The sequence below is a fragment of the Rhinolophus sinicus genome, chromosome 14 (genome assembly GCF_057876585.1).
Source record: "Rhinolophus sinicus isolate RSI-liver-muscle chromosome 14, RSI-T2T, whole genome shotgun sequence".
Taxonomy (NCBI): Eukaryota; Metazoa; Chordata; class Mammalia; order Chiroptera; family Rhinolophidae; genus Rhinolophus; species Rhinolophus sinicus.
The window spans coordinates 69,100,412-69,125,227 of NC_142514.1; the positions used below are offsets into that span (position 1 = coordinate 69,100,412).

Consider the following 24,816-nt stretch of genomic DNA (forward strand, 5'->3'; position numbering starts at 1 on the left):
ATTTAGGACTACAAACATGGTTTTTCCTTAAAGGTCTATAATCATCTTAGAATAATTTTCCTAACAGTGAAATACAAAATAAATTGCAGATATCAACAAACTGCCTGCCTGTATTCAGTACCTACCAATTTTTTCCAGCTGTTTGGATACATGCAGAGAGTTTTCCCAAAGTTTACATTTAAAACATTTAGCTAAAATCAAACTGTTCAATAGTACAGCAAACTTCTTGTCTTGAAGAGCCACAAAATCTGCCAACCCTAAAAAAAAAGTTTCCAATATTAAATCTAGTATACTAGTTTACTGAAAAAATATTGAAAATCCATTAATACTGTAACATACATCTTGTAATTCGTGAGCCACTTCTGAAAATCTTCGAGGTATCTTGTGTCAAAGCAAAGTCTTGTATGGGAATGCATCCTAGCTGAGCCTGAATAAGACTGGGGGAAATAAGAAATTTCATTATTTTCTTTTAAAATTTCTTAACTCACAGTATTTGACATCAATGACTGAAGTACCTCTCTTAAAATTCTTCTCTGCCTTGGTTTCTGTGACACTACTTGATTCTATATCTTATATCATTATTGTTGCAAGTAACTACTGACTTCTTCCCAATTGCCAAAAGTTCAATTCTCATTTCTCTACTCTTCTTTATTCACCTCTTTTTCTCTCAAAACTCTCATTTCTTCTCAACAGTTTCATTACAATCTCTAGGTTGATAAATTTCAAATGCTTACAGGGCACTCTCTTAGACTGTTTCTTTAATCTCAACACATCTAACATTTTTGTCATATTCTTCTCCAATTTAGTTCTGTCCTTGGACTTTACTATATATAAGTATTACAGAAAAACAATACAATTTGTATAATGAACAAATGTTTATTAAGTACCTATGAGTAACAAGCATAGTGTTAGGTACTGAGGATTCTATTCAACATATGAAGGTTGGTAGTACATTAGTTGATTATTAGAAATTAGCATTTTCTTGGCTACAAAATTTAAGGGGTGGGTGATAAAAGGGGATAAAAGGAGCTACCTACCATCCACTGTGCCTACAATATCCCTGTTTCTCCTGTTTACTTATATAGCCAGACGCTGATATACAAATCAAACTAAAATTATTAGATTCTCTTACATTACTCTCTTGGGGGGGGGGTCTCTTGGTAGATCAAAAAAAGTCAGATGTACAGAGAGAACGGGTAGGATAGTTATATTTCAGTTTTGTTTTAGCAAATCATATGTGAAAACAGAAAGAAGCACCCAACTCACTTCTTAGAATGGGTACATATAGCTAAAACTACAGACTACTTGTTTTGGCTGGTAAAAATTATTTTATATTATATATTAAGAAACGGTTCTAAAGTTACACGGTTTATTAACCAAGAAAAACTGATGGAAAAGTGTGGGTGGGGTGCTTTCAAGTGCTGGATAAATAAAACTCCTTGTGAAGCTATCCTGGAATGTACAAATGCAGAGTATATACAAAATTGCTAGAGTGAAAAATAAGACTTTTGGCATATTTATATTTAACAGCAATATGTCTATTAGTAAATGGGACACTTTTTCAACATAATTCCCTGTCAAAAACCTTATTACAAGAAGCAGTTAATGAAACAGGAATGGGAAGGAGAACAGGGATTTATTCCAATAGGTACAGAACCTTGGCAGGGCTGTCTGTCTCTCTTCACCAGATGAAAGCTAGCCTGAGCTTGTTCTGAGCTTGTTCTGAGTAGAAACAGAAGTCTCACAATCTCAGGTAAGGTGTCAGAGATGCCACCAACTATTCTGCCCCCAACTATTGGGGGCAGAATTGCATGGTAGTTAAGTAATTAATAAATCAGGGTTATTTTAAGGATTAAATAAGGTACTGATCCAGTTTAGATTAGGTTCATGACCAGATTATAGTGGCTTAAATATAAATGGTATCTTTCCTTTTTTTTTAAACTTTTTATTTTTTAAGTGTGTTTTTCAAGGATCATCAGGTCCAAGTCCAGTAGTTGTTTCAATCTAATTGTGGAGGGTGCAGCTCACAGTGGCCCATGTGGAGATCAAACCGGCAACCTTGTTAAGAGCACCGCGCTCTAACCAACTGAGCTAACCGGCCGCCCCACATGGTTTATTTTCTTATGTAAAAGTATTCCAGAGTTAGAAAGTCCCGGGTTTGGTATGGTGGTCTTATAAGTAACCAGAGACACAGGATCCTCCTACATTTTTACTCTGCCATGTATGGCTTCCATTCTTAGGCTATCTCATGGTCTAAGATGACCACTGGGGCTCCAACTATTATACATTCACTCCATGCAGCATGTTGGAGAAAGATGAGGGTCTGGGGATGAGAAATGATGCCCTGTTTACCATGTAAGTCCATTTCCTTTAAGCAGCTTTCTAGGAAGACTAACACATTTCTGCTGATGTCCCATTAATTGGACAAATCTTAGTCACAGGGTCACATCTACCTACAAAGTTGACTGGGAAATATAATTTTTGTCCTGTGTAGGTAAGAACAGATACCAGAACAGTCAGCTAGCAGTTTCTGCCATAAGTATGTAAAGAATCTAATGTAGTGCCTAAAACACAGCAAATATTCAAGAAATGGTTATTGCTGATTATTGTTATCATTGGTTGAGACATTTAAGACCTGTTCCGATACCAGAACTTCCTGAAAGCCTTCTGTATCCTGGCTAACTTAGTGAAGAAAGATTTGTTCAGAATAGGTGTGTGTATAGAAAGAGTAGAAATCCTTCAAATGAAGAGAAGTTAAAGGTGTACTATGAAGCTGTACTACTCTCTCTTGAGAACACTTTTATTCTGAAAACACTTTTTCTGTCAAACATAAAATGAGAATGCCCAAAGAATCAACTGAGAGAAAAGATCAAGATAGCACATGAAGCCTTCTATATACTTACTCCTCTTCAAATTCCATGAAATGATGGACATACATGTATGTGTGTTATGTGTATATGTCTCCATCTATAAAACTATAGGAAAGCAAGAGAGCATACCATTGAGGGCCAGAAAGCTGAATGTTAGAAATCAGATATATGACAGAAGGTCAAATCTATGAGAAAAACAAAGTTGGAAGAGACTATCCATAACACATGTAGAAGAATCAATAGATCAAGGTATTTGACAATTCACTGGAATGCTGTGTTCTGCCACTCTCTCTCATTTGTGGAAAACATTAAGCAGTTGTGATAGCTATTGAGAGGCTAAGGCAGGGAGTGTAGGCACTGAGGCCAGAGAGGCAGGGCAGTGCTTCAAGTAAGGCACCAAACCCCTGAGAGGGGTAGGAAGACTTAATTCTTAGATTACACGGTATTTCCACACTTTCATGACAACAAATTCAACTACTTTTCTACAATAATTAGAGACAGTAAGTAACAAAATAAGCAAGCAAAAAGATATTCACAAATACAAAAGTAAACAACGAAGAATTGCCTAAATTTAGAAAAAAATACCACCACAAAAAAAAGACACACAGTAGTAAAAAAAAAAGCTAACAATTGAGGAAACAGCTAGTAGTGCACAGAAAAAGAGTTTCAAAATAAGTATAATTGATTTATGTAATTAATATTTTCAGAGAAGTTGGAAATATGTACATTTTAGAAAGTGAAGTAGAGATTCTGTAAAATAAAAACTTTATCACTGAAAAAAACTCAGTAAAGTTGAAGAGCAAATTAGTAAGATGGATGATTAAGCTATTCTCCGAAGAGCCAATAAAAAAGAAGAGATAAAAAAAATATTGAAAAAGTGTAAAATGTGGAGAAGAGAGTCAGAAGTTCCAACATTCATTTAGTAGGAGTGCCAGAAGGGAAAACAGAGTAGAAATAATTAAGTTAAATTATAGAAGACAATTTCCCAGAGCTGATGAAAGATACAAGTCTCGATATTAAGAGGGTCCCCAGAGTACTGTGCAAAAAGTAAGAATAAGGACATACACCTAAACCTTCATGGTGAAATTTCCTAACACAGATAAAGAAAAATTATTTTAATATTCCAAGGAGGAAACAAAAGGTTATTAATAAAGGACTGAAAACAGATTGAATCACCAAGAATAGATGCACGAAGAACAGTATCAAATGTTAACCAAAGAAGAGATTCAGGCTATAATAAAGAATAAAAGGCATTTATCTGAGCAAAAGGATTGCAATCTGAGAGATACAGATTCAGGTAGCAACCCAAATTGCACTCTGGAGAGAAGAAAGGCAGCATTTATAAAGGCAAAACCCTCACAATTGAATTATTTCATGCTTATGAAGGATTGCTAACTAGTTTACCAGGGATTGGTTAGTTCTAATATGCCAACGAAGGAAGCGAAAACTACCAAGGAAAGAAGTCTGCATGTGTCCATGCAGGAGTTGTTCCAGGATATTTATGGCCATCAGGATGTTTATGGCTAAGCCTTGAGCTGAGTTCAGCAACAGTGTTAGCAACCTAATAGCATCTCTAAGAACTGAGGCACAAGATGTGTACAGGCCTCACTCCCTTAAGTCTCCTTACTCTATTGTAAGTGACTCCCTTAGCAATGTTTATTCCATTTTATTTTCTCCATTATCACAAAGAAAGTACTGAAGAATGATTTAGCCAAACTCATTCAAAGAAGAGGGGCGAAATATATTTCAGGCTTACAAAGACTCAGATAATTCCTTCAGAGTGTATCCAGAAGAAAAACTATGGATCTAAGGAAAAGGAAGACAGAGATTCTAAAAAGCAGAAAGTAAGCAAAGAAACCAGTGAAAAAATTTTAGGTTAAGCCTATAATTTTAATGCACAGTAAAATATTTTAAAATTAACAATCTGGAACTAAAATCCCAGATGATCTGAACACGGGAGAGAGTAAGGGGCAAGAGAGGAGTGAAAATGTGATAAAGTCTTGGTCTCATACGAAGAAGTTTTAAAATGTTAATTTTCTATACAGGCATACCTCCTTTTATTGCGCTTTGCAGATGTTGCACTTTTTTTACAAATTGAAGGTAAGACCCTCCATCAGCAAAAAAGATTACAACTAGCTGAAGTCTCAGATAATGGTTAGCATTTCTAGCAAAATAAAGTATTTTCAAATTAAGGTATGTACATTTTCTAGACATAATGCTATCGCACAATTAATAGACTGTAGTATAGTATAAACATAATTTTTATATGCACTGGGAAACCAAAATATACATATGACTCACTTTATTGTGATATTTGCTTTATTGTGGTGGTCTAGAACTGAACCTGCAATATCTCTGGGGTATGCCCATAATCATTGGTGTACAAATCTACATATGCAATGCAAAGTTTTAAAGGAAGAGCTAGCTAGAAGAACAAAAGCAAAGAAAACTTGATATATCTAAAAAAGAGGCAGAAAGTCAAAAGAAAAAATAACTGAGGAAAAAAGAAACAAGCAATAATTATGCTGACCAGAAAACATACAGTAAGTCCAAACATATCAATAATTATAGTAAATGTGAATGAGTTTAATTACTCAGTTAAAAGAATTCTGAGATTGGATAAAGAAACATTGACAAAATCTAGCTATATGTTATCTATACAAGTTATATTTACAATAAAACAATACGAAAACATTAAGAATAAAAAGATATACTAAGTAAAACAAGTGCAGTAATATTAATATTAGACAAAATGGAAATTAAAAGCAAAAAGCATTTGATAGGACAGTGAGCTGGCTATCTAACCAGCTGCCTTCCATCTGCAGTGAAGATGAGACAGGACAAGAAAGGTAACATGGACATATTGGCCAATTAGGCCTATAGTTCTTAACAAATGTCTAAACAGGCAGTTTAAGTACAATTCCTTTTATGTACAATCCTACAAAGACAATTTCCTTATGACTTTTTCCTTTGTTTACTGCATAACCCGTCCTGAACTTTTATAGTCATTCTCACAAGTCACAGCTAATTAGACAGTATGTTACTCTTCTGTTTACTGTGTACTTGTTCCTTTTTTGTCTGTTTTTCCAAATATAACTGGTGGTATGTACTAGATTCCCTTGAACTACCTGACGTTACATTTCTAGATCCATTATTTAATCTTGCTATAATTTTCCTCTTCTAGTATACTAAATTTCTCTCTTAATAAAACGCTACATGAAATATGAGTGATAACGCACTTTGAATAACACAATTAGCAAACTCTTCTTAATGACAAAATATACAACTTAGTGCCTAGGAAACACATCGTTTGTTTTTATTCATTTACAATTCACATAGAACAATCATAAAAATTAATCATTTATTAAGCCACAAGTAAAATCACACTAAATATCATAAAGCACATTCTCTAATTCCAATCCAATAAAATTAGAAATTAACAATAAAAGGATGACTTTTTAAAAAATTACTTTAAAATTTTAAACCACGATTTTTAATAATTCTTACAGAGGAAATTAAAACTAAAATTACAAACTATTTAGAAAGAATAGAAACACATTTAGAAAATCTATAGAACAATGTCAAAGAGGTAACTTACTAGAAAATTTGTAGTCTTAAATATTTTATAGAAAATAAGAAAAACAAAATAAGTGGAGCAAATATACAATTAAAAAGAAGAAAGTAGAAGGAAGAAAATAATGACAAAATCAGCTATTAATGAAATAGAAAATAATAGAAAGCAAAAGATAAAATACCTAAAATGAATAGAACTATTAAACAGGGTCAATACATAAAAATAAATGGCTTGAAAAAGATCAAAATATAGAAACCTCTTGCAGGTCTGATTAAGAAAAAGAGGTGACACAAATAATGTTACAACTTAGAAAGGAAACATTTTATATTCAGAATAAATTTTTAACATATTAGAGAACAAAACTTTATGCCATAAAAACTAACAAGTTGGATAAAATGAATATCTCAGAAACATATAAATTAAGAAAAATTCATTCAATAAAAGTTAGAAAACCTGTACAGAACAAAGAACATAAAAGAAATTGTACAGAATCCCAACTTGCAGATCCAGTGACAGTGGTGAACTAAAATGGGTTGCTGGCTCTCTACCCTGAACCCAAACCTGTTTTTACAAATAAGTGAGATGGATCCAGAACCTAATTCAAAAAGTGTGAGAAATTCCCTGATGGTGAAACACTGGAAACCTGACCACTAAGAACAATAATAAGACAAGGATGTTTGCTCTCTTTCTGAAACAGAGAACAGTATACTAAAGGTTCCATTTACACGTAAAGAAAAACAGAGTTGTTACTAGAAATCAAGAGAATAACTATTATAAATCACTCTTTATAGATAACATGATTTTCTATCCAGGAAATTCCAGCAAAACAACTGAACTACTAGCACCGTGTTTCCCTGAAAATAAGACCTAGCCAGAAAATCAGCTCTAATGCATCTTTTGGAGCAAAAATTAATATAAAACCCGGCCTCATTTTAATATAATACAAACCTGGGTATAATATAATTATAATATAATATAATATAATATAATAAATATAATATAATATAATATAATATAATATAATATAATATAATATAATATTAGTATAATATTGTGTCTTATATAATATATAAGACCGGGTCTTCTATTAATTTTTGCTCCAAAAGACACATGAGAGCTGATGGTCCGGCTAGGTCTTATTTTCAGGGAAATACGGTACTATTAAGAGAGTTCAGTGAGATAGACAAATAAAACAACCAAATTCAATATACCATCGATGATTGATTATATAATGCAATGTGATTCAATGTAAAAAAGGACTCTCCTCACAATATCAAACTCCATAAAATACCAAGAAATAAACCTATCAAGAAATATAAAACCCAAACAATGAATTATAAACTAACACAGAAAAACAAAGATTGAATTGACGGAGAGAGAGACCATATTCCTAGGTAGAAAGATTTCAAAATTGTAAAAAGAAGATTTCTTCCACAAACTAAACTAAAGCCAATTTCAAAAGGACTTTTTATAGACCTTGATGAACTGACTCTAAAGTTCATAAGGATCTAAAGTTCGTAATGATCGTACGGAGAAAAATGCAGGAATAGCCAAAAACTTTTTTAAAAGAAAGATAAGGAGGGACTTGCCCTACTAGATAATAAAATATGCAATAACAGAATAGCAAGTAAAATAACGTGGTATTGTCACAGCAACAAACAGACTAAGTGTGCAGAATCAGACCTTTAGGAATTTAAGTTTATGATAAGGTGGCAAAGAGAGAAAGACAAAATACTTATCAGATATTCCTGACTATCTTTCAGGGACAAAGTATGATTAAATTTTTAACTCATATCATACATAAAAATTAACTCCAAATGCCTTACAAAAAACCTACAGGTAAAAATAAAATGATTTTAAAGTATTAGAAGAAATGACAAGAAAAGTCCTATGATCTTAGGATGCATGGCAGAGACCGCTTTGCCTACCCAACATTCTTTCTCTCTTTCCTTCTTAATAGCAGAATACCAGTCTTAATCTAGGCCCATATCACCAGACATTTCCCAGTGTCCTTTGCACTTAAGCGTAGCCAGGTAACTGGGTACAAAAGTGTTATCTGGAATTTCCAAGGTGTCTACTGAAAAGAGCGGACACGCGAATGTAATGGCAGAAGCTCTAGCAGTGATTTTGGACAATGAAGTAACCTTGAAATAGAAGTCATGTGTGGAATGGCAGAACAGAAAGATAGGAACCCAACTATTGACACCATGAAGCCACTATATCTACCTCCGACTATCTGCTTTGACTTGTCTATACTTGAGAGAAAAGTAGCTATCTTGTTTAAGCTATTGTTAATTCATTTTATTACTGTTTTATGTAGTTGAACTTCATCTTAAGAAATACAGGACATTAAAGACCTTCCTAACAAGACAAAAACCTAGAAGTCATAAAGAAAAGACTAACATGTATGATTTTATAGCAATTTAAAACTTCTATATAAAACCCAATAATATGCGTATATATATATTCCCTCCTAATAATCAGGGATTTGCTAATTTTAAAATATAATTTTTTACTCATTACTTTGACAAAAGTTCAAAGACATAAAACAAGTATTGGGAGGACGTATGGAAACAGTCACTCTGTTAACACTGTGGGTGGGAATTATAAATCAGAGAAGCCTTTTCAAAGGCAATTTGGCATTATACATTAAATCTTTTCATGTAGTATATGTCTTTTTCACCCAGAAATCCTTGAAAAATATGGTGCAAATACGAGGAAGTTCATTTCAGCACCATTTATACTAGCAAAAATTTGTAAACCATCTAACTCTTCGTCAATAAAGGAATGGTTAGAAATTATATATATTCATACTATAGAACACATTGCTATTAAAATATACATTGCTATTAAAATAAATAGGGTTGACATGTGTACATATTTATATAGAATCTTCTATATAGTATGAGCTTGCTTATATAGTAGGTATTACATATGTTTATTAGCACACCTATATGTACTAAATAAATAGAAAGGAAATAGGAAGAATGCACAGCACACTACTGATAATAGTTACTTCTGGGGAAGAAAGAAAGGGAGTCAAGGGAGACTACTTTTTGCTTTCCAAATTTTATTTTTGACTCATTAAAAATGAATCCATGCCTTATATAATAACAAGAAACAAATGGCTAAGTGTAGTCACACAACAGCCTAGCCAACTGTCCCCCCGTGTCTTTCCTTAAGGAAAAAAGAGTCTGTGAGACGGTGCCTTTCTGGGACTTTGTTCCATCCTTATGTTTACACCTTATGTCTCTCTGTCTGGTCCCCAAAAGATGGTTTGCAGCCAAAGACGGGTAAGATATCTCACGGGAGATACAACCTAAGCCAGGCAGAACCGAGTGGGGATCCCCAATGAGCTGCCTTAGAAAAATATGGGAAGGGGCCTTGCCTCCCCTTCCCCCTGCCTGGGAAAAGCTGTTGCGGCTCTGCCTTTTCCCTGGCACCTGTTTGTGAGAGAAGTTACAAAAACAATAAAGATCAGTTCTCTCCACTTAGCTCAACGGAACTGTTACAAAATAAGAGACTTGACCCTGAGAAGGTAAATACCTTAATTAAGACATTGTGGGACCTTGTGCTTCAGCTGTTGACTGACAAAGGGTGATTGAGATATATATTTTTCTGTTATGATGTGTGAGTTTCAGAGACGTGTAAGAAACAATGTTGCTTTCTCTTGTTTTTGTATACCTATTCAATAAAAACCCCCAGTCGGCCATATTCTGGGCTCCAGTCCTCTGAGCCTGAGAGACCCCTGGCCTTCGGAGAGATTTAACTGCATTAAGTCTCTGTTTGTTTCTTTCTTAAAAACTTAACCCAAACTGCCCCTTCTCGCACCCTCACTGCCCGTGTTGCGCTGGACGCGACAGCTAAGAAAAGAAATCACTTATTTGGAAATATATCCTATGCGTTCATTGAAAAATACCAGTTAAAGAAAACGGAGCTAGTGCTGAAGATGAAGGACTTGGGAATTAAAGTTATAAAAAATAAAAAATAGCCTTACAGTAAAGGGCAAAACTTGAAGGATAAAAATTTTAAATTAAGAAGATTAACATCTGAAATTCAGCAAAGTAACAGGGATATGCGGGAGACATGAATGTGGTTACTATTAGCCATCATCACCCACCAAAAGACTGTACATTTTGAATTAAGAAAGACCCCATACACATTCTCTCTCCCTGCCCACCTCAAGCAGATACATAAAGGTGGGAATAATGATGAGAAACTAAATTATGGTATGTATAAAAACAATTATAAAGCCATCAATTACAAATTTTAAATTAATCAAAAGAATGTATGACTCAACTTAAGGCAAGGTAAATGAAAGCACTAAAATTGCAAATAGAGAATTCTCAAGAAGATGCTTATGGAAGAACACTTTGATTTGACTCAATAGTTGATGCAACAGAGTATATCAGAAAAAACATTTGAGAGAATCAATGGTTCTAGTTCTAGCTCAATTCTCAGTATAGCCTATAGCATAACCTTGGGCAAGTTACAACTTATCTGGGCATCACTTAGTTCATTTGTAAAATGAGAGGATTGGGTTATACGATCTCGAAGTTCTCTATAGTCTCTAAGGAATTGGAATTTCTAGAGAAATACAGCTAAGAAACAGAACAGAACATTAACTTCTGTTATCCAAGCTATAGATCGACCTAATGAGTTGTATACAACAGTGAGAGTTTGTTTCTGAGACGTCAAGGGATTTGGGATGTAAAATTCAATTGAGATGTGAGGAAGTATCCCAGAGAAAGAGTGACTTCCTCTAAGGAGGAAAAAGAAATTCTTTGGCTAACTGGCTTAATTGAGCCACATAAAAAAATCATTTCACCTTAAATCACCTCATTTAATCAAAATGCTTACCCCTAAAATCTAAATATTCAGAAAACCACGCACTTGGTTGGCATAGCATATCACTGCGCTTGTGATTGTAAACTGAATAAAAATCACTACAAGTTATAATGTAACCTGTTTACTCTTCCAATTACTACTCCTCTATACAAATTTCCCACTCCTGGCAGATTAGTCATCCCATTGCCATATATGCATTCATTCACTCATATTTTTGTTCTCCCAGAATGTCAGTATCATTCAATAGACATTTATTGCATGTGTTTTCCTACTGTCCATTATTTTCATATGCATGGTTCTCATTCAAGCTAACTCGAAAGCTCTTGATGAAAATTATATCTTCTATCATATACTTTGCCTCAGCAGAACACACTCTCAATAAATGTTTGTTGATTAAAAATAATTCACAAATCATCTATTTTAATTAAAGTCTGAGAGTTTTAGAAATTAATTTCACATCTATATCTTGACACACTTTTATATAAATATGTTCTTTTTCGTATTAAGGAAAACAAATTTAAAATGTTTGAAAACTAAAAAAATCTTTCATAAATATGAATCATGAACAAGTAGTCAATATTTTAAGACATTTAACGATTAACTGTCTTTACCAATTTACTTTCATTTCTCTTGTTTTAATTCTTCCTCCCATTGGAAATCTGTAAATAAAAACACAAGTCAAAACTTTTATTATTTTACTTACTTTAAATAAAAACATTTTAAAAATTATTTAAAATACATTTAATTTCTGTACCTGATAGTTATCCGATTTGGATCTTTGTTCAAAGTATTTAGAGTTTTCTTTTCATTTATCCTTAATTGTATATCTAGAAATTCCTTGCAGCTGGCTATCATTGTGACCTATAAAATTTCAGTATTTATCCATTTAATTATGTCCATTCTTTACTTCTGTTCTCTCATGTGCTTTCTCTGTATTTATTTTTCATGCAGCCTTGGGACATCACAGTTTTATCATTTAGCATAATAGTTAAAAATTTACTTTATACATTTTGCTTCTTTAGGGATCCATTCATTCGTTCATTTACTAACAAATATTTACAAACACTTGTTATATGCCAGATATTGTGCTAGACATTGGGACTAAGATTGTAAAGATGAACACGATAAAATTTAAAGTATTCTGCCTTGTGTGTACCACAGAGTAAGCCCTCACTAAATGTAGCTCTCAGTACTACTACTATTAATTATATTATTATTTACCCTTCTATAGTTTGCAAATCATTAGCTCTATTGAGGCTAATCTTGTAATGGAAAGAATGCTTTAGATATTAAGAAATTTGTATTCTAAAGCCTAGTTCTGCAGATAACTCTGTACTTTGGTTTCTCACATCTATAAAATGAAACTAATACCTGTTCTAATTCTCTTACACACTTACTGAACTCAAAATCAGATGAGTTAGTGCTAACATTAGGGATTTTCTATTCTTGATTTCTTCTTAGTTAATAATATTTACATGTAAATAAAGCCTACTTCTCATCAATTTTTGTGCAATTTTTGTGTAACAATCTTATCAAAATAACTTAGATATTTAAAATAAAAATTAATGGTTTAAATTTGAGAATAAATATAAATATCTTGTTTCATATTTATGTCCCCAGAAAAAGGGAGAAAGCACCAATACAGTTACCAGGTACCAACAACATGACCGGTTCTATCTACTGCTGCAGCTGCAAAGTTGCTCCCATTGTTGATATCTTAGTATAACCTGTTTTCACCCCCATTCTCTCCAGAATCAGTTCTTTATTCTGTTCTAGCACCAATACTATTCTATTACTACAGTTATTGTTATTCTGTTTCAGAAGGCTTAGGGAAGAGTTGCAAGTATGTGACACATGTGTCCCTCACTGTCCCTCACGCATGGCAGACTTTCCTAATGTATCATGCCACATCAGCTTGGGATCTTTCTCAACATATTGCACTTGGTAGCCATTACCAAGGTAATTGGCATTATCATGTAAGTTGAAAGGTAGATGCCATCCCTACTGTGTGTATGTATATAAATTTTCTTACCCTCATACAGAAATACCGCTGAAAATATATTTTAAGGATTAATATTCCATATCTCATGATCAAATATATATGAGACATATGTTCTATTAGAAATGCCCTCTTTTCTGTTCATTCATTCTTAAATTACATGAGATATACAAATTAGTTGTTTCCTCAATATCATTTTATACTATATTATGTATTTATTTTCTAGTGAAAAATTTAATTTACCAGATCCGATAAAGTTTCTTTTCCACTGATTGTACAAAATTTCTTCACTGTCTCAAATGTAATATAATACCAAGCCATCAATCTTCCTGTCTCTGTGGAAAAAGACAGAAAAATGAACATTCACCCCATCAGCTGAAACAACTTGCATTTTTAGGGGTTTGACAAACATTTTAACATCTATTCTGTGTTTACAATGACTTCAGGTACAAAAGACACACCAAGAAATCTAGAAGCCACAGTCTCTGAACTTATAGGTTGCCTAGAGAGATAACCACATGTGAAATAGCTAGACTAGAGAACAAAATCCAGTTAATAATAATATTTACATATACAAACTTAAATGCAGAGGAAATTAAACCTAAGAGAATGGTCAGTGAGGGATGACCTAGTAGAAATAATGGATCTTGAGCAGGATTTAAAAGTAACTAATACACAATGGAATACTACTCTGCCGTAAAAAAAGATGAAATAGTTCCATTTGTGACAACCTGGATAGATCTTGAGATTATTATGCTAAGCGAAATAAGACTGAAAAAGTCGAGAAACCATATGATTTCACTGATATGTGGGATATAAAACTGAAAACAACAAAGGAACAAGACAAATGAAGAAACAAAAACTCATAAGACACAGACAATAGTTTAGTAGTTACCAGAGGGTAAAGGGGGGCGGGGGGGTGGTAGATGAGGGTAAAAGGGATCAAATATATGGTGATGGAAGAACTGACTCTGGGCGGTGAACACACAATGATATATAGATGATGTATTACAGAATCGTACACCTGAAATCTATGTAGCTTTACTAACAATTGTCACCCCAATAAACTTTAATTAAAAAAAAAGTAACTAATATGCCTTGGCACAAAGGAAATAAAGCCATTATAACCTCAGGAAAAATCAAGACTTGCTTATCAAAAGTTTAAAAGACTATCATTAGAATACTATAATGAGAGATATGGCTTGATAGAGATTATGAGTTTAGGTCAAATTGACCTGCTTCAGACCCTTGCTCTACCACTTATTAAGTAAGTGATCATATGCAGGTTACTTTACCAGTTTTTTAATGTAACGCAGGAATAACAGAAGTTCCTATCTCATGTTTATTGTGAAGAAGATTAAATACAATTAATACATGTAGAGTACTTAGCACAGTGTCAACATTAAATAAATGTTGCCTCCTTTTATTATCAAAACATTAGTAATAATAGACTACAGAGGCCCTGAAAAGAGCCTTGAAATGCTATTAAAGGAGTTTAGATTTTGGGTTTGATTTGTAAAATAACAGAGGACCACTTAAAATTCTTGAGCAATATTTTAATTAAATTGGAGATTGAAAATAAATTGCTTTAGAAATAGAGCATTGAGTTGGTTGAGGGTAGGGGGATAGGTAGAGTGGGGATAAGTACTTGATGAAGTGGAATTCATTTAAAAGGTTACCAGTTTCAATTTTAAGTTGTCAAAAACATTACAAAGAATTTCAAGCCTTGTGAACACAAAGAAAACAGCTGGGAAGAGGAAACTGGCATACTGCTTCTCAAGGAAAAGGCTACCATTTAAGTACGTACTACAGGTTTTGCTGAAGAAGGGATGAATTTGATATTCCATCAGACTTAGATATTCCATTGTACAGTAAACAGAACTAAGACTTAAAAATAGAGAAGTAGCCAGGCCAGCTTAAAAGCCACTTTCTAAATTAGGAGCCTGGTGAATATGTCCAGCCAAACTGTGGGTAATGCAGTGGTTCATAGAAGGGAGCTTCTGAGAGCAGTGTGTGAGATATCAAGAATATGGTTACCAAGGGAATACATCAAACTCGAGGGTATATTAAAGACGCTCCTCTTATCCTAGGTGTTTATAAATACAGGTTATCTCCTGCTAAAGAAAATGAAAGGTTTTGATAAAAGACTTTATATTAGCTGGCTTTTTAGTAAAGACAAAGCTTTCCTAGGTAAGGTATAAAAATAACCTAGAAAGAAGCCATGAAGGAAGTGAGCCAAGGTAGAAGGAATAGGAAAAATTAAAAAAATGTGCAAGTGAAGAGAAGAAATTAAGAGGCAACTTGCTATCAATATACCTGTTGAATGAGGAATATTCTCATACTAGCAAATTGAGGATATTTCAAAGTAAAAGTCATAGTGTTGTGGGGTGGTGGCGCAAGTAGAGGCCATAAGAATGCACCTCTCTCATCTCCTACTGCAAAGAGTGTCTGACTGATGGCCCCAGCTGCTGTGCTCTGAATCCATCACCATGTTCACACTGAGATCACACGTCTCATGAGATGCCCCAAACAAATGACTGAGTGTGGCAGGAATATTAAGGTAGGCCAGTAAGACAAGGGACTCCTTGGATGGAAAACTTTGACTTGAAGATTCCCCAACAGCTTTGCCAAATGGTCTTAGGACTATAAATTCTCCTTCCTGTCCACCCTCCCTTCCTCCTCCTTTCCTCCCCTTTCCTTTGCCGAGGTAAGATCTGCAACCCAGTTTAGTAACTTTCCCAGCCTCTTGCAATTACTAGTCATTTTCAGGATGTTAGTCCTTCTTAAATTTGCACAAACTAAGACTTGGTCTTTTGAGCCCTTCTCCTATACACGTTACCAGGCAGAATAACTAAAAACCTCAACAAGAATGTAAGTGTATGAATGAAAATACCTAGATACTTGAGTATTATAATCAGAAATTTAAAAAGCAAAAACAGTATGAAGCACAATTAAAACATATGGACTAAGAGACTACACACGGAGGAGTGGCCATTTTGATGTGACCACAGGGGTCACATCAACTGTCTCCATCTGGGCGGTCACTGCCCCCACGCCATCGAGCGGCTGCACCACGTGCACATCTACCCCATCGTCATCTTTATCCACTACAAGAGCGTTAAACACATCAAGGAGCAGAGAGACCCCATCTCTGAGACAAGGTGACTCAGAGACATTCCGGCTCAGAAGATTGAACGGGAGTAAGTCTGTACTTCACAGGAGTCGTCCGGGGAGGAGCCCTGTTGGGCATTTGCACTCAGTTCTTGGCAAAGGTCAATCAAGAAAAAATAAAGTCCTGTGGATTCCAGCCTGCCCACTGTGAAAAAATGCTGTGCTGTGAAATGACGGCAGCTGTCAGCCAGTGTCAATACCTGGCTCAGCTCCTTAGTGACTAAAAACACAAGTCTGTCTGTATATAAACATGAAGGGGAAGGATCCATGAAGGAGGACTCCAGAAGCACCTCCTTTGAGACAGAGAGCTGCAAACAAATGGGATCCGGGTCCAGTCCAGCAAACTGTCTTCCTCTCACATGTGTGCTTTAAGATAAAACAAAAACACGAAAGACTTTGATAGAGGGGTTCATCACCAACCTTTCTTTAGCTGGCTGATCAGAGATGCTGCAAAGAGAACCTTTCAGATCACAAATTTACAAGCCTTTTCTAAGTATTTGGTTGTTTATGTTTACCTGAACGACCTCATGTTGTCAGTGCCCAGCCTGTCCCTCTGTCAGTCCCCTTGTGTTGCTCTGGTGTTTTGTTCCTGTTTTCAGGAAAATTCTGGAACCTCACTGGGGCTATAGAAGGTTCTTGTTGGTGGGCCAGAGCTCTGACAAGCTTTCTGCTCCTCAGTGGCACCTCTCCTGGAAGGACATGGCGACTGCAGATGCTTAGCCATCTGTGGGGCAGGACCAGTGCCTTTGTGGGACCAACTTGCCAGCGACAGTGTTTTCCCCTTCTGCGCCCCTCCGGCACCAGGGAAGGCGACTTTGGCAGTCTTACAAACTCATCTCTCAGACTTTCCCTCATGCCTTCCAGGTCCTCTCATTTCCTTTCCATCTGTGTTTATCATTTCAGCATTCTATCTGGTCTGTTGGCGTCTCATGGCTTCATGATGACACAACTAGTTCCAAGCAGGGTGTTAAGCTAGGGCTGATGCATGCCCTTGGGTCCTCTTTAGGTTCTGTAAATAGTGATGGCCTTTATCAGTGCAATGTTTGCACAGTAGTTCTTAAACTCTGTAGAGTGGGCAGACACACTAGCTCTTTTGGGCAGATACGTTAGCTCTTTTGGATATGAAAACATTCATATTTCAAACTTTGAGAGTCTCCAGGAAGCATGATGATTAGTGTTGTCTCTGTCAAAAATCTAAAAAGAGTGGGATCTTTGAGTCTTGGATACGGCACTCACGGCATGAACAGTACTCCATGAGGATGTCTTCGTTCAAGTTTTTTATTTTTTGTACTTCTGATGCTGGATGTCTCTGGCTGAAGGTTTGATCTGGTTCCTCCCTAAACTGTGCATTCTATTAATAACAGGTACTGTACTGGGCTCCATATAAATGTCACTGGGGTAGACATTTATTAATACTGTATTTTGAAACTGTTCCTAAGATCTCATTTTACTAGTGAGAAATCTTTGATTTCATTTTATTCTTTGTAATTCTAGACACTAGATTGTAGGTTAGCCATAGTGACATTTTAAAAATGGGATATACTTTCTTGCACAGTTGTTCAAAAAGAGACATGTTTCAGTCCTCAATGCTGCCCTTTGTTTTACAGATACGAGTTTTCTAGTTCGGACAAGTAAGACAAACTGTAGGCTGTCTTGAGGTCTTACTCGCACACCCTCTGGGCTATTTCTGAGTATTGCAGACACAGTGAGACTGTGATAGTACAGTGTGCACAGGTACTGTTCTGACAGACTGGGATTTTCTGTACTAAAACCTTACTTTGTATCAAAAGGTAAACAGACATTAGTACAATGAATAAAGGTCAGTTTCTGTAAAAAAAATGAACTAAGAATTTAAATACAAAAGATACATACTAAAAGAAAGAAAAGAAAATATTAGCAATATGAAGGAACAAGAAGTCATAAAAAAAGAATTAATTAGAAATACTACGTAAGGAACTTCCACCTACACCAGTGGCATGCTAAGTAATTATGAACTAACCCTCCGGCCTAAAGCAACTAAAATAGCTAAATGAAATATAAAAAGTATCTTTTATAAGGCATCAAAGAACTAACAAGGTATTTATCTAGAAAAGGGCTTATACTGGGACATGAAACAAGTCTCAACAAATTTCAAAAGATTGGAATCATACAAAAAAATGTTATTTGATCACAAAGCAGCTATATCAAATATCAAGAGAAACAACAAATAGCTAGAAAAGAAACTAGAAAATCATTATATGCACAGAAATCAAGAATTACAATTGTCAATAATCCATAGGTCAAAGAAGAAATTATAATGGAAATTAATATAACAAACTGATTTATAATGAAAATATTACCAATTAAAGCTAATAAAAATTCTTAGCCTTAAATATATAATAATCCTGTACGCTTTCATAAATATGTATTTCCTATAAATGTACAGTATATGCATTCCTATAAAATCTTGCATCCTGTAAAAATGCATACTAAATATAATAGGGCTTATGGAAAAAAGTATTGAAGCAAAAAACTAAAAAATCCATGCAACCTTATAACAAGAACACTAACCTAAATAATAATTGTAATAAAAATATGAGCACAGTTGTATAGTTGTGGCCAAATGGTTATGGCAACGGAATAGAAAAATACTAGCACAGTTAAAAAGACATGTTAAATTCCTCATAAAGTTATACATACATAACACTTCATGTTTGTGTGTGTGTGTGTGTGTGTGTGTGTTTTATGTAGGTTGCTGGTGTAATAAGAGGCTCCTTAGTTATAAACACAAAGGCCAAAAATGCCCAAAGATTGGGCATTGCATAATATGTACTTTTAAGGCAAAATACAAGGCCAACCTGGGCCCAGAAGACGATCAGGTAAAAGAGCATCGTGTACAGTACTGTATTCCTTTGAGAATTCAGCTATGTTCAGCCAGATACGTTTATTTTACGTTAAGCTGCTGTGATGGCTTATTTTATGAATCACCTTATCTGGGCCACAGGGTGTGTCCAGGTATATGGTCAAACATTATTCTGGGTATGTCTGTGAGGATGTTTTTCGATGAGATTAACACTTGAATTGGTAGACTGAGTAAAGCAGATTGCCTTTCCTAATATGAGTGGGCATTATCCAATCTCTTGAAGGCCTGAATAGAACCAAAAGGCTGACCCTCTTGGAAGGGAGTTTTAACTCCTTTAACTGCTCCTGCCTGACTGCGTTGAGCTGGGATATGGGTCTTTTTCTGCCTTTGGACTAGAACTGAAACATCTCTCCTTGGATCTCAACATTGCCAGCTTTTAGACTGGAACTTACACCACTGGCTCTCCTGGTTTCCAGACCTTCAGACTCAAATTGGAACTGCACTGTTGGGACTCCTGGTTCTCCAGCTTGATGCCTGCAGATCTTGGAACTTCTAAGCAAGCCTCCATAATCATATGAGCCAATTCCTTACAATAAATCTTTCTCTCTTTCTCTCCCTCTGTATGTGTATGATGTATTTATATATACACATCCTGTTTGTTCTATTTCTCTGGAGAACCCTGTATAATACAGCTGCCATTACACGAGTTGCTGGGGAAAATGGTTGTATCATCAGTGTAAATTTTTCACTGCAGAGACATGAGCCTCACTTTTACCATATGCATATGAGCTAATTCACGTTAGTGAAATATATATTGCAGTAGATCAGATTGTATTAGAAGATAAGAAAAGCTAAAAATTAAGAGCTAAGTATCCATCTTAAGAAGTTAGGAAAAGAACAGCAAAATAAAACTAAAGAAAGGAGAAGAAAGGTTGAATAGAAATTAATGAAATAGAAACAAATATACCACAGAAAGGATCAGCAAAGCCAAAAGTTGATTCTTTAAAAAGATTAAAAAATTAATAAAACTCTATAAAAATAGAAAAAATGAGAGAAGGCACAAGCTACAAGTATCAGATCAAAATATTTTCTAATTTGCCTTAAAATTTACTCTTTGACTCATTGGTCATTTAGTAATGTGCACACCAAAAAAAAAAAAAAAAAAAAAAGTAAATTTTTCTCTATGTAAACTAAAAAAACAAAGACATTATATAGGTATTTTTGAATTGCCTAGAAAGCCCTTTCCCAGCCAGAGATTAGATAACAAACTCTATTTTCTTCCATTTAAAAAATTCCTTCATTAAATCTATTCAGTATTCATTTTGGCATTATAACATTTCCCAAACCATGTTCTATAACATTAGTGTTCTTTACAGTATTAATGGATACTCCATTAAAAAGGTTTCTGTGGGCAAATAATAATGTAAAAATCTTAGGTTAAGCAGTTAAGGCTCTTTTTTATATTGCCTTCCATCTTCATACCTTTAATATGCTATTGTACTCCAAGAACCTCATAGATTAAGATAAAGAATGCAATCTCACTCTAAACTCTTTCACTCTGGAACTGTTTCCCACCTCAGAACACTCAGGTAAATTATATTTTTAGTGACCATAAACTGGTAATAAAGGTCAACAGTCTACAACTTTAAGAAGCCCATAATAAAGCAGAAGGATAAAGAAGCAGAAGGAGAACCAAGTGTTAAAAAGAGGAAAATTAATCAGGTAGTACTCACTGGGTAATGGAGAAAAAGGAAAAATGTTATATAGGTTATTTATTAGGTATGTTTAAAGGCAGAAGAAATAATATCAGTGGATTCAAGAAGTTCCATGGGGAAGAGATAATTCTTGAGAATGAAAGTATCTAAAGAATAGATTAAGAAATTATATTAGTGATTCTCATGTCCCCCCACCCTGCCCCCAGTGAGACACCCTAGAATACACAGAAGATACTTCTCGAAAAGTTAGGATTAGAAATTAGAGTAAGGACCATGGGAAAAGCAAAAAAAAAATGTTATAAATGTAGGGCTAAGAGTCAGGGCAGTAAATTGTTTTTAAAAAATTAACCTTATATTAAATACAAACAAAAACATGATACAAAATCATACATTTCTATAGTATGGCTGCAGGTATGTAAAAAATGCATAAAAATAGAATACATGCCAAATATTAACAGATAGTCAGATTATGATTTTTTTTTTAAAAACTGTTCTGTTCTTCCCAACTTTTATTCAATAAAGTACCTTTTCTTATAATAGTTTGGAATAATGAAGTCAATATTTTCCCTCAAGAAACTTCTAATCATGAGTGCTGAAAACTGTAAAACACCCTTTCTCTCTTCTATTTTACTCTAAATAGAATGAAAGAGAGAGAGAGGAAGAGAGCTGGGGTGAGAGAGAAAGAGAGAAGCATAAGTAACCATCCAGCTAACCAATGTTTGAATAATTAAGAACTAGCAAAAGGATTATCTACAAGAGTTATAACAGGTTTGAAAAAAACCCAAAGATTTGAGCATTTCAATCCTCTGCTAAAAGTCACCAGAATCAGTGAAGACAAATACTATGCCTGTCAAAAAGAAGCTCTATAATTTTACAAATTACAAATTTATAATGTTAACAATGATGATACCTGTTGAGAACTGAGATCACAATTATTTTACTATCATTTAAATTTTAGTAGAGCAAACTTTTTTACTAAGTAATTGTTAGATTTACTAACAATGATGGAAAAATTACCAGTTGGTTTGAAATTAACATCTTCATCCATCGTTATCAACTCCAGAGATGACAAATCATTCAGATTCTTCAAACATAATTCTGTTCAATTACAGAAAACACATTTTATTTTAGTTAAATAAGAAAGAAGTATAAAATAGAATTTATTATTAAATATGCTAAAGTTGTATTTCTGTGTAATTTTTCTGCGAAAAAATGTAATCCCTACTTAGTGGTAAGAAAAAGCTCATTTAAATAAAAGAGCCAACTAATATGCTAAAAAAGATTTTCTAATAGTAACAACATAAATAATAAAAATAACATGCAATAAGTGATAACACAACTTGGAGCTTTTAAAATAATATATTTGTATTACCTCATTTAATTTTTAATTCTCAAAATAACACAGTAAGGCAGGTAATATTAATATTATTTCATGTACAAGTTAGGAAACTAAACTAAGTAACTTGCTCTGGGTCTAAGAAACTGCTTTGCCATCTGACTTCCAATGAGGCAGTGGTTTTCTTTTTTTTTTTCAACTTTAATAAATAAATAAACACACACACACACACACACACACACACACACACACACACAGTATAGAGTCAAATAGTTCTAAAAGAATGTTCCCAAAACCACCAATCCTTCCCCTCCTGAGTTTGCCACTCTGGAGACAACCACTTATGACTATTTTAGCTGATGCTTTTAGTATTTAATTCAGCGAATCTAAATGTGCCACTATTGCTACTGGAAGGAACCTCTGAACAGGAAGCAATGCAAATTCACTTGCACTGATTGATGGGATCCGAGCAACTGTAGTGGCCCGCTGCTTAGAGTGCTCGCTCTGATCTGCACTACAAAGCTCAGAAGATTGGAGATAGGTCAGAGCAGAGAGTGGGAATTCTACAACCTGTTCAAGCTTAAATAGCATAGCCACTCACAAAAATACAGCCCTCTGAAAACAAGGTTCTTTGGGAAATACTTTAGTTTTAGCAACATTGCTTAGGCAGCTTGATAGTTTTAAGTGTTTGGTTAAGTGAGGCATTTGAAGTCTTTGCTACTTAATTACCCACTATTAAGTTAGCATTGAGTAAATTTATCAGCCAAAGAAGAATGCTGAGCACTATTCTAAGCTTTAGGTTTAGAGCAACTAAAGCCAGACAAGGTTCCTTCTCTATAGAACTTATTTTTTACTGAAGAAAACAATTAAGACAAACGAATAACAAATAATACAGTTTCAGGTATTGAAATGTATTATAAAAGAAAAAAAGCTGAGAAAGGATCTAGAAAATGATAGAGGTTTTTTAACTAAAGCTTATGTGTATTTTTTATATAAAGCTATATATATATATATATATATATATAGTCATTCTAATTTTCAACATACATAAATATATCAGCTTTTCCAAGAATATGAAAAATAGCAATAACAACATGAAAATCATTTTGCCTTCCTCTCTGTAAAGTTGGCTTTAAATAAGGTAGTCAGGAAGGCCTCTTTGGGGAGTTGATATTTGAACAAAGACCCAAATGAAATGAAGGTGGAGTCCATGTAAAATATGTGAGAAGTGTTCCAAAAATAAGGGGGAGAGTGCAAAAATCTGAAGTAGAAACAAGCTTGGTGTGTTTAAAAAACACTAAGAGAGCCAAGTAGAACAGGGTAGAGTAAAAGAGGGGAAAGTGACAAGAGATGAAGTCAGAGAAATAGGTAGGGAAATATCAAATAGGACTTTATGGGCTCTGGTGAAAGTTTGCATTTTATTCTGAGAGTGATGGGAGAGCTACTGGAATATACTGAGTAAGAAAGTATAACCAAATTTAGGAAATGCCATATTCTAGGCTAAGGGCCCTTCCTACGAGAGTTAAAATAGACCTCCAAGGATACCAAAACATTATATTCAGTTCAGTTTATATAATAAATTTGGCTATTCTTTGTAGGCAAAATTTAGCTATCCTGTAATAATTGAAGATAAGGCAAATATAAACTGTGATTCTGCCAATTTAACAAAAGTTAAATCATTACAGTTATCAGAACATAGCAAGATATCTTTACGACTTTCTGATTTCTTGTGTGTATTTCATTTTTATGATAGAGATATATGCTTTTAAAAATCCATCACAAAATGGGTCAATAAATAAAGGATAATACAACTATTTTATAAATCTGTTGCTAAAGAGCAGTGTTATGAATATATGCTATTGCTTATCACCATGTTTCAACATATTTATTCTGTAAGCAATACTTTTTACTGTTTAATCCTTATCTTTGCATTTTTATTTGCCATACATGTATATCCAAGTAGTGAACAAATTAAAATTGGCTACATATTTTCAGTGGATCTAACATTTTTCTCTTTTACTGGAAGAGAACCACAATACAATGAAAGGTAGCAATTTCTAATCCTAATAAATGCTCAACAATCTTTTGATATTTTAAAAAACAGTTCATGAAATACTGAGTGATTAACTGAAAAACAAAGCTGGGGTTTGATAAGAACACATCATTAGCACAGATTAGGATAAGAAGTCCATAATCAAGCTAGGCTTATATTTTCAATTAAAATTAAACTAGAAAAGAAAAATAAAGAATTGTATACCTATATACAACATTTTCAAAGACCAGCGTCATTTAAAAAATAAAAAAAACCCAAGTTAACGTATTATACAAAGGAAGATATTCTGAAAGAATTAACAAATAGATTAGTTCAGAAAAAAATACACCTGCCCAACTTCACTTTCGTGTGTGAAAAAGAAATTGTTCATGTATTATTTTCTTCAAACAAGGTTACTTAAAAAAATTT

At 34.1% G+C, this 24,816-nt stretch overlaps 1 protein-coding gene across 6 annotated transcripts in view; it reads right to left on the reverse strand.

Annotated features, from left to right (window-relative positions):
• The window catches only part of HFM1 (helicase for meiosis 1), a 110,435-nt gene that overhangs the window by 40,994 nt on the left and 44,625 nt on the right, over positions 1 to 24,816 (reverse strand). For all 6 annotated transcript variants that reach the window (XR_016018661.1, XM_088791316.1, XM_088791314.1 and 3 more), the window contains 6 exons: positions 22,037 to 22,117; positions 13,535 to 13,626; positions 12,047 to 12,153; positions 11,904 to 11,951; positions 340 to 437; positions 126 to 257 (listed from right to left, as the gene is read on the reverse strand). Coding sequence is in view for 5 of the 6 variants with exons in the window: in XM_088791316.1 (XP_088647442.1) it covers positions 126 to 257; positions 340 to 437; positions 11,904 to 11,951; positions 12,047 to 12,153; positions 13,535 to 13,626; positions 22,037 to 22,117 (558 nt within the window). In the remaining variant the exon portion in view is untranslated. The remainder of the gene's footprint in view (positions 1 to 125; positions 258 to 339; positions 438 to 11,903; positions 11,952 to 12,046; positions 12,154 to 13,534; positions 13,627 to 22,036; positions 22,118 to 24,816) is intronic.